Below are 10,860 nucleotides of genomic sequence, written 5' to 3'. Positions count from 1 at the left end.
TCCCTGTATTTTACCCCTACCACCTTCAGAATTTGAAAGAGAGTATTTCAGTCAACATTGTCAAAAGCTTTCTCTAAGTCTACAAATGCCAGAAATGTAGGTTTGCCTTTCCTTAATCTTTCTTCTAAGATAAGTCGTAAGGTCAGTATTGCCTCACGTGTTCCAACATTTCTACAGAATCCAATCTGATCTTCCCCAAGGTCGGCTTCTACCAGTTTTTCCATTCGTCTGTAAAGAATTCGCGTTAGTATTTTGAAGCTGTGACTTATTAAACTGATAGTTCGGTAATTTTCACATCTGTCAACACCAGCTTTCTTTGGGATTAGAATTATTAGATTCTTCTTGAAGTCTGAGGGTATTTCGCCTGTCTCATACATCTTGCTCACCAAATGGTAAGAGTTTTGTCAGCACTGGCTCTCCCAAGTCTGTCAGTAGTTCTAATGGAATGTTGGAATGTTGTCTACTCCCGGGGCCTTGTTTCGACTTGGGTCTTTCAGTGCTCTGTCAAACTCTTCACGCAGTATCGTATCTCCCATTTCATCTTCATCTACATCCTCTTCCATTTCCATAATATTGCCCTCAAGTACATCCCCCTTATATAGACCCTCTATATACTCCTTCCACCTTTATACTTTCCATTCTTTGCTTAGAATTGTTTCCATCTGAGATCTTGATATTCATACAAGTGGTCCTCTTTTCTCCAAAGGTCTATTTAATTTTCCTGTAGACAGTATCTATCTTACATCTAGTGAGATAAGCCTCTATATCCTTACATTTGTCCTCAAGTCAGCCCTGCTTAGCCATTTTGCACTTCCTGTCAATCTCATTTTTGAGACGTTTGTATTCCTTTTTCCCTGCTTCATTTACCGCATTTTTATATTTTCTCCTTTCATCAATTAAATTCAATATTTCTTCTGTTACCCAAGGATTTCTACTAGCCCTCGTCTTTTTACCTACTTGATCCTCTGCTGCCTTCACTACTTCATCCCTCAAAGCTACCCATTCTTCGTCTACTGTATTTCTTTCCCCCATTCTTGTCAATTGTTCCCTTATGCACTCCCTGAAACTCTGTACAACCTCTGGTTCTTTCAGTTTATCCGGGTCACATCCACCTAAATTCCCACCTTTTTGCAGTTTCTTCAGTTTTAATCTACAGTTTATAACCAATAGATTGTGGTCAGAGTCCACATCTGCCCCTGGAAATGTCTTACAATTTAAGACCTGGTTCCTAAATCTCTGTCTTACCATTATATAATCTATCTGAAAGCTGTCAGTATCTCCAGGTTTCTTCCATGTATACAACCTTCTTTTATGATTCTTGAACCAAGTGTTAACTATGATTAAGTTATGCCCTGTGCAAAATTCTACTAGGCGGCTTCCTCTTTCATTTCTTACCGCCAGTCCATATTCACCTACTATGTTTCCTTCTCTTCCTTTTCCCACTATCGAATTCCAGTCACCCATGACTATTAAATATTCGTCTCTCTTCATTATCTGAATAATTTCTTTTATCTCATCATACACTTTTTCAATTACTTCATCATCTGCAGAGCTAGTTGGCATATAAACTTGTACTATTGTAGTAGGCGTGGGCTTCGTGTCTATCTTGGCTACAGTAAGGCGCTCACTGTGCTGTTTGTAGTAGCTTACCCGCACTTCTAATTTTTTTTATTCATTATTAAACCGATTCCTGCATTACCCCTATTTGATTTTGTATTTATAACCCTGTACTCACCTGACCAAAAGTCTTGTTCCTCCTGCCATCTAACTTCACTAATTCCCACTATATCTAACTTCAACCTATCCATTTCCCTTTTTAAATTTTCTAACCTACCTGCCCGATTAAGGGATCTGAAATTCCATGCTCTGATCCGTAGAACGCCAGTTTTCTTTCTCTTGATAACGACGTCCCCTTGAGTAGTTGCCGCCCGGAGATCCGAATGGGGGACTATTTTACCTCCGGAATATTTTACCCAAGAGGGCGCCATCATCATTTAACCATACAGTAAAGCTGCATGCCCTCGGGAAAAATTACAGCCATAGTTTCCCCTTGCTTTCAGCCATTCGCAGTACCAGGACAGCAAGGCTGTTTTGGTTAGTGTTACAAAGCCAGATCAGTCAATCGTCCAGACTGTCGCCCCTGCAACTAATGAAAAGGCTGCTTCCCCTCTTCAGGAACCACACGTTTGTCTGGCCTCTCAACAGATACCCCTCCATTGTGGTTGCACCTACAGTACAGCTATCTGTATCGCTGAGGCACGCAAGCCGCCCCACCAACGGCAAGGTCTATGGTTCATGTGGGGGGGCTAATATAGTAAGGAATCGTAATTGATTGTGCCAGCTATGACATAACCTCATCCAGCAGCAGTTTATTAGGTGCTGCACAGAGACAGACCTAGGATCACAAAGAAGAATAAATGAGTGATAAATGGGCAGTATTCTGAGCAGGATGGCAGTGAATGGATAAGATTTTGCAGTTAGAGATGCCTCAGTCAGCAGTCGTGTCAAGAGCTTCTAGTGTTGCACTGTCTTGTGATACAAACAATGTCCCTCCAATCGGTCATCTTATGCAATTAATAAAAGTAGTCCATATTGAGAATGTAACATTGGCCCTTCGTGTATAAGAGTTCACTAGGAAGGACATGCACAAAACGTTGGTAAGGTGCATCGAATGGCAATCGGAAAGTTTGTGTTCACAACAAATTGTCAGTGCGTCCAAGATATTACAAATATATAATAAATAGGACGAAACATGTTTCAAATTGAACTTACGTAAGTCCTCTAGAGTTGATAACTGTCCTCAGTAAGTAACTAGAGCAGGGCTACCATATATCTGGATTTTTCCAGACATGTTCTCTTTTTGGGTCCTGAACTTTGCTTCCAGGAGAAATTCTTAAATTGGTTAAAATGTCTGGAGTTTTGATTTGTCTTCGTTCAGAGATAAATTATACAGCAAATTTTGTCACGTTGCCAAAGCTGAATGATGTAATAAGTGAGTGTTAAACTCTGTGCACAATGTATGGCCACTGCCTGAATTGTTATGTTATTACTTGTCAGTAAACTTTGTGCTGTAGCTGAACACTGCCAATCTTAGCGATGTAACAGTGTTACAACAAGCTTAATTTAATGTCATGTTCATTATCACAGGTAAGTATCACATTTGTATATAAAGGTTTTTAAACGGCTCATTCTTGAAACCTTGTTACTATTGTGTGCAATGTGTGGCACAGCAGGTGATCGCTAAGATGTGGGACCAAGGCTTGTGTTGTCAGTACTGAGCAAGACAATGGAAATTTTTTCTCCTGCGCCACTCCTCCCCTAGTGACAATCTATATTCTATTTTCCCTTCTCTCCCACTCATTGTTCAGTTGCCGTGTTAAGAGTTATGTGGTATTTATGCCTAAAAGGAAGAGCATGTTTACTATACAATAGCAAGAAAAATATCCTTTTTTAGAAGTGGCAGGCGTGAATTTGAATGTGAGTTTACAAACACTCTTGAAGGCTTAAAAGCACAAAAGACCTATCCCAGGTGAAGCATCCTCTTCAAAAGTAAGTCAGCTTTCGTGAAAACAAGCAGTAAAGAAGAAGATGAATTGTGTGCCACTGCTGGCAGCTGTGGCCGAGCGGTTCTAGGCGCTTCCGTCTGGAACTGCACTGCTGCTGCTATGGTTGCAGGTTCGAATCCTGCCTCAGGCATGGATGTGTGTGATGTCCTTAGGTTTAAGTAGTTGTAAGTCTAGGGGACTGATTACTTCAGATGTTAAGTCCCATAGTGCTTAGAGCCATTTGAACCATTTGATTGTTGGGTGCCGCTGGAGGCACTTTCGTATCTTGTGTTGTGAAGTATCATAACAGCTATAAAGTGATAGAATTCAAAACCAGTTTGATAAAATCCTCATTTCCTGATTCCAATGGGGTAAAAAAGCTTTCGAGTTCAGGAACGAAAATAGAAGAAAATGCTTGGTCCTCACTCTGTTAAAAGTGCTATGAAGAGTTTTGAAGATAGTGACACAACTTACTGTGGCATTTCTACTGATAACTGTAACCATGAACCTGTAAAAATATTTCCCATCATTATTCAGTAGATTGATTGGAAAATTGGTGATTTGCAATCCAAATTAATTTAATTAGGTCAACAACCTAGTGAGAATGCAAGTGTTATGTCTTCATTTTTTAAAGAATTTTCGCTCAGAATAAGTGACTCCTTGATAAATGTACAGCATTTGCAAGAGATGATACGTTTGTAAGATGGGTTAGGATTCAGAAAGGAAAAATGTTTTTTTTCAGAACTTATACTTTAGGGAGAGAACTTTTAACTGGGATCAGATGTTTAGGTGACTTTCTAAATAGTTGCATTTCTCAATCTGAGGACAAGCTGGATATTGATATCGGAAGTATAATTTTCAAACAGTCTCAGTATTTACAGAACTATACAGTCCAGACACCTGAACTTCAAGAATTTTCAGAATTTGCCGATATTGGATAGAAAAAAAAATGCTATGTTAACGTTACTTCAGGGGGTAGACAGACTCTACTCTGAAATCATACTTGCTCTCACAGAGTAACCCACTACAATCTTAAGAGTTCTTTGAAAAATGAATTTTGCGAGATATATCTATACCATTTACAAATACTTTCAGCTTATTGCATTAATGAAAAGCAGAGCTTGGGAAAGAAACTAATTCACTTGTTGAATACCTTGGAATCCTTCTATCCATTTACAACATTCTCATTGTTCGTGAGGCCAATAAATGTATGTGCCTAAGAGTGCCTAAGCTCTATTGGAAGAGAAATGTAAAAACGGACTGTACACTGAATGTGTCAAATTTACTGCAGCAGTAGGTGGCGTCTACGAAAAATGTACAGAATATATTCAGAAGTGGTTGGATATAAGTGGAAGGATGTGGAATCAATAATTAAATATCTTTTGTATTGAAGTGTATCTGGACATAATATGAAATGTTGTAATTAATTTTACTGCTTGAAAAGGACGTAGATGCACCCATAAAAGATCTTTTGGACAGAGGTGAACGTGCAGATGATGTGAAATGTTTTAATGAATTTAAGTGCCTGAAAAGTTTGTGAATCAAGAGTGTGAACACAACTATGATTTCATTAATCTTCACTCTCACAAAAAGTAGACCAGATGTTTTGCGAAATTCAGACATTCTTGCCATTCGAAAATTCTAAAAATTGTTGAATGCTTCTTTGCTTTTCCATTTCACAAAGCAAAGGTAGAAGACTTTTCTCCCTAATGCAGAATCAGTGGCCAAAACAAAAGAACAATTTGTCTTTCAATCCCTTCTAGGTCTGTTGAAAGTACAATATAATCATAAAAACGTTAGTTACAAAGCTATCTAATGAATGGTAAATGGCTATTAAGGAAGGTAAGCTCTACAGAAAAATATTCTTGGGCTACTGTAAACCAGGAGTAAGTGGTGGGAAAGCAATAATAATAATTGTTTTTAAACATCTGAATGTAGAAATAAAGCATATCTGTAGTTTGTTTATCTTTTCTTGACCAATGATCTCATTGTTCTGATACATACTTGGCAGCAGAAATTGGAACATTCCATGTTGCATGCTGCTAACCTTTGAGACCTAGCAATAAATGTGTTTAACAGTCTTAATTGGATTTCATATTCATTACAGCAAATAGGCACTGTACTTGAATATGAATGTAACTTTGGTAAGCTTTTATAAAATCTTATCACTTTCACATGTCATTTACACCACAGGAAATGGTTGGTACAACTGAGCATGATAGCAGAAGCATTAGCTCCTACCTCTACTCACCCTGCTTAGTCTAGTGCTTCTTCCTCCACTCTCTGAACCCTCAAATTTCACAGATCAACAATAGGTGAACAGTCAGTGGTTCTCAAAGTAAATATTGCTAGTGTAGTAGTGCCGTTTTGAAACTGTGTTTTCATGGGGAATATCAATTTTTTTTTTCCTTTTTAGGTCACTATATTCATCAAATGCTTGTACAGAAACGATTACCACATTTTTCAATGAAAACCATTTATGGCGGTAAATTGCACTCATTTTACCACTTTTCTGTGATTAGTGAATAATTGGCGGTCTTTGTTCAATACTGAATAAAATTAACCTCTTTTTTAGTTCAGAAATATAGAAAGTGTCCTCTTTTTTGCATTCCAAAATATAGTAGCCCTAAACTAGAGGCCTACTTAATAAGTCATGTAATTACTTGACAAGAAGAAGGGACTGGTTGGTAGGACATGTTCTGAGGCATCAAGGGATCACAAATTTAGCATTGGAGGGCAGCGTGGAGGATAAAAATCGTGAAGGGAGACCAAGAGATGAATACACTAAGCAGATTCAGAAGGATGTAGGTTGCAGTAGGTACTGGGAGATGAAGAAGATAGGGTAGTGTGGAGAGCTGCATCAAACCAATCTCAGGACTGAAGACCACAACAATAGCTCAAACCAATGTGTAAACCAAAACTAAACACCAGCCTAAGTGAAAAAACTGTCTCAGACGTGATTATTTCGCCATATAACATCCTGCACATAAGATGCACGTCGAAAAAGGTGATTAAAGACGAAATTAACATCACTATAAAAATTTAGTATATGTATGGTTCAGTCTGACTAGCAGGTACTGCCAGATTTTGTTGTAATTTATGGGATTGTTCCCAGTATATGCATATGTCCCTTCTGTACAATTATCTTTTAACTGTCTTATGTTTTAGTTTTAATCACTTAAGCAGCCAATGCTGCTCTGCCATATGATGTGGCAACTGACGTGAAAATCACGCTCACATGCGGTGTGTCTATTGAAACCAGGCACATGACATATTAACAGTGTGTGCCCAGAGTACATACACCAGTCGCTACTAGGCAAGGTGTCACTTTCAAGTTAGCTGAGAGAGTTACCTCCTGTGGACGCAGTGTGCTCTCCACCTCCACTACGTCATGAACGTATCTTCCGAGCTCTGCCAATCCTAGCGCACAGAATTACCGCCACACAGCAATGATATCAGATCGCCCACCTAGTGCCTACACCCCAAGGGACTGCTGCAACCAGCACCCTGCTGCTAGGAGCAATTCGTATTGGCAGCAACACCACTCTTCTATTCCACAGAACAATTACTGCAATGGAAATTCAGATCCCGAGCTGGAAACAGGAAGACTGCCTTATCTGAGGTTACTTACGCACATTGCAAGACAAACTTTTCAATCTGATTGAGCAGGTCATTCGTGAAATTCAAAGGATTACTCAATTCCACGGCATACTCCAGATGCTATTGGAAACTTTGGCACATCAAAATGACGATTACAATTCTTCTGTGGAATGGCAGATCAGTCATTTCAAACAGAGAATATGTGCAAAGAGAGTAACTTTTCTAGGTATGCACATTGCAGAAATTTCAGAAGTGTGATTTAAACCAAATTCTTTGTTCTCATTACCTGGCAACGACATTTTTCCACAGGGCAGATGTGATGGAAAATGTGGTTTAATATGGTTTGTTAGGTCACTGCTTCCACCCTCTGCTAGTCCTGTAGAACCATACCGTACATTAAAGAAGTTTCCAGACGGTAGCGATGTGAGTTCAACTACTTTGAACCCTTTCATATGGGCATTATGCAGCCCTCCAAGGATAAAAATTGAAATTGAAAAGTGGCAAGCTTTGGTTACTCAATTCAACCTCCATTCTTGTTCTGAGGAGAATTGAACACTCACCATACGACCTGGCAATGCAAGCTGGATGACATATATATGTCTGAGATGCTTTGGACGTTGCAGATGATTTCAGTTTATTTATATACTGTACAATGGTTGCCCAACTCTCACCCCAACGCCTGTAAGTCACTTGTCTGTGATAGACATCATCTTACGTTCTCCCAACAGATCACAGGAATTTAAATAGGTAGTTTGCCCTTATTTGCAAGACTGTGACGGTTTCTTTGTACTGTTTCTAGAAGATCTTGAAATTTGGTTAACGGAAATACTTCTGTCAGTGTTGGCGACACTGCACGTGACATGTGTGGTTCTCGCACACGTGTTTTGTCGTGAAATGTAAACAAACTTGTGATAGATTGTTGTGTGCAGTTTTCCACTGATTGTGTTGCGTTTCAGTATGAGCATATACTGTGAATATCGGTTGTAGAAGCTGGCTGTGTGATGGTGACGCAGAAAAATTAGTTTTTCATATTGAATTATAGGAAATTGTTACATACGGCTGTTTTTATTTGGTGTATATATCCGTTATTGTGAATGTAAGTACGTGTTGTAATGTCGTGTGAGCTATATTCAGTAAAGACTGGAGGCAGAAAGTTGCACTAATGTTAAGGGTTTAAGTGATTTTCGATGCGTTGATGACTGGGTGTTAGTCTACATAGGAAAGAAAGTTTGTTCATAGAGTGTATTTTTATGTCATTTAACGTTACTTCCAATTATCTGGCGATAGGAAAATTCAATTTGAAAACTTTTACTATTTAACTGAATTAATGGGATGCCCCATAGGTGGGTGAATGGCGAATGTGATCAACCAAGAAGTGAAACATTATTGTGCTGAAAGTTATCATCAATCAGCAACTGCTTTATTTTTCTTGACTGCACCATAATTCATGTGAACCATTTTCTTACAAATTGTCTTACGCTCAAGTGTCGCTGTTTTATCTGTCATACAGCTACTTGTAGTATCAGTGGATTATTAGTGCAAATTACTGTTTTACCTACTATCCAAGTTGAAGAACAAACTTTTGCACTGTTCGTGCTACAGGAGTTAAACTTATTACTTGAGTGTCTTTTTGTCAGATATAACAACATGAAACATGATATCTTTGACTTACAATTCAAGACCTGTTAGACATTTAACCAAAGAAACATATCCACACGTTACAAAAACACACTATTTTAGTGACTGGTGACCAAGGTAATACAAAAATACATTTAATTTTATAAACTTATCTCTGTATCAAATTGATTTTAAAGTGAGCCATAGTTGAGCTGTCATTCTTTGGAAAAAGTCATGTAAAAACCGGGTGTTGTAGTACCAGAGGGACACTTAAAAGCATATCTCGATAGGGACATTTAGGAATACGTCTAGAAAATCAATATTGTCTGCTTCACTATACTGGCTTCAGCATTGTAATGTTAAAAGCACGAAGTAATTTGTAGGGCTATGTTATTTTGGAGAGGTGTATAGCAATTATGTTCAAAACTTGTGAAATCGTTTACAGAATTACAAACACTTAAAAATACCCGAAGGTTCCATGACTTTAAGCCATTAGATAGATTCTAGGTATTCAGGGAGCAAGTAAGATCAGTAATGATGTGGACACCTATCTGGAATGAAGAGTTAAGGAATAAATTGGAATTCCTTGTGACATTATTATGGTACAGTGGTACTGTTCAGTTTACGTATTCTAAAGGATCTTCACTGTCATTCGATTGGTGCATACTATAGGATATTTGCCCAATTCACCTTGTCTGCTGACTGAATACCTATGCACATTCAACTTATATGGCATATGGCGGTCCACCTTTTGTAAACATCATAGCACAAACATTTCATTACGATAACTGATGACCTGGCACGTGCCATAGACAACCATGAGGCCACAATGTTGATATTTCTAGACTTCAGCAAAGTGTTTGATACAGACTTTGACATACTGCTTAGAAAAATGTGGCAACTAAAATTTTCAGATGTGCAGCGAAGTGGCTGCTTAGGAAACAGAGAACTAATGAAATGACAATTTGTCACTGATAGCCGGGAGTCCCCATTTGTGGAAGTTTGGCCGCTGAGGTGCAAGTCTTTCCACTTGATGCCACATTGGGTGACGTGTGTGTTGAGGAGGAAATGATGATGGGGACAACACCCAGACCCCAAGTGGTGAAAATCTATGACCTGGCCGGGAATCTAACCTGGGCCCACTACGTTTCAGTCAGACATGCTGGCCACTCAGTTTGTTGTCTGTGGGACTGATGAGTTATCCTTAAAGCATGTTATCTCGGTACAGCCACAGGACTCGGCCGTAGGCCTACTTTTGTTCTCCATGTACATCAATATCTCCCCAGTTCTGTCATCCTGTAAATATAATTTATGTGCCGACAACCTCCGGCTTCACTGAAGTGCTAGATCTGATATATCGATACTGCCGTCATTCCGATGAATGACAATCAGTTTTCAGTTGTCAGAGGGACCAAAAACTAGGTCTCAAATTAAAACTAACAAGTCAGAAGTAATTCTGGTACCATTTAAAAAATTTATTAGTGCTAAATTCTGTGAAAAATTTTTCTTTTGCTTCCTTTACTGCTTGCTCAATATACAGATTGAATAGCATCGGGGATAGGCTACAACCCTGTCTCACTCCCTTCCCAACCACTGCTTCCCTTTCATGTCCCTCGACTCTTATAATTGCCATCTGCTTTCTGTACAAATTGTAAATAGCCTTTCGCTCCCTGTATTTTACCCCTGCCATCTTCAGAATTTGAAAGAGAGTATTCCAGTCAACATTGTCAAAAGCTCTCTCTAACTCTACAAATGCTAGAAACGTAGATTTGCCTTCTCTTAATCTAGCTTCTGAAATAAGTTGTAGGGTCAGTATTGCTTCACGTGTAGGGTCAGTATTGCCTCAACAGAATCCAAACTGATCTTCCCCGAGGTCGGCTTCTACCATTTTTTCCATTCATCTGTAAAGAATTCGCGTTAGTATTTTGCAGCCGTGGCTTATTAAACTGATAGTTCGGTAATTTGAAATATAGGAATGATTATTATGTAAATGAAAAACCACCAAACTGAGGAAGCAGAATATAATATTAAAAGGCCTACCGTATGAATCTTAAGGACTCTTGTCAGCTCGTGCTGGACACTGAACAATCAACTGCCC

General features: G+C 38.8%; 1 protein-coding gene across 3 annotated transcripts in view; it reads left to right on the top strand.

The window, feature by feature from the left end:
- The first annotated feature begins 7,693 nt into the window (after positions 1-7,693).
- LOC126195266 (testis-expressed protein 10 homolog) overlaps positions 7,694-10,860 on the top strand; it is a 194,624-nt gene continuing 191,457 nt past the window's right edge. Inside the window, exon 1 of one of the 3 annotated variants that reach the window (XM_049933792.1) lies at positions 7,694-7,826. In XM_049933792.1, coding sequence (XP_049789749.1) covers positions 7,742-7,826 — 85 coding nt within the window. In that variant the 5' untranslated portion in view covers positions 7,694-7,741. Of the gene's footprint in view, positions 7,827-7,875; positions 7,893-7,994; positions 8,242-10,860 lie in introns of those variants that run through there. The other 2 variants (XM_049933794.1, XM_049933793.1) reach the window with 2 other exon arrangements.

This window comes from Schistocerca nitens, chromosome 7 (genome assembly GCF_023898315.1).
Source record: "Schistocerca nitens isolate TAMUIC-IGC-003100 chromosome 7, iqSchNite1.1, whole genome shotgun sequence".
In the NCBI taxonomy this organism is placed as follows: Eukaryota; Metazoa; Arthropoda; class Insecta; order Orthoptera; family Acrididae; genus Schistocerca; species Schistocerca nitens.
The sequence above is the reverse complement of the archived record's forward strand: the minus strand, read 5'-3'. Positions and strand labels throughout refer to the sequence as shown.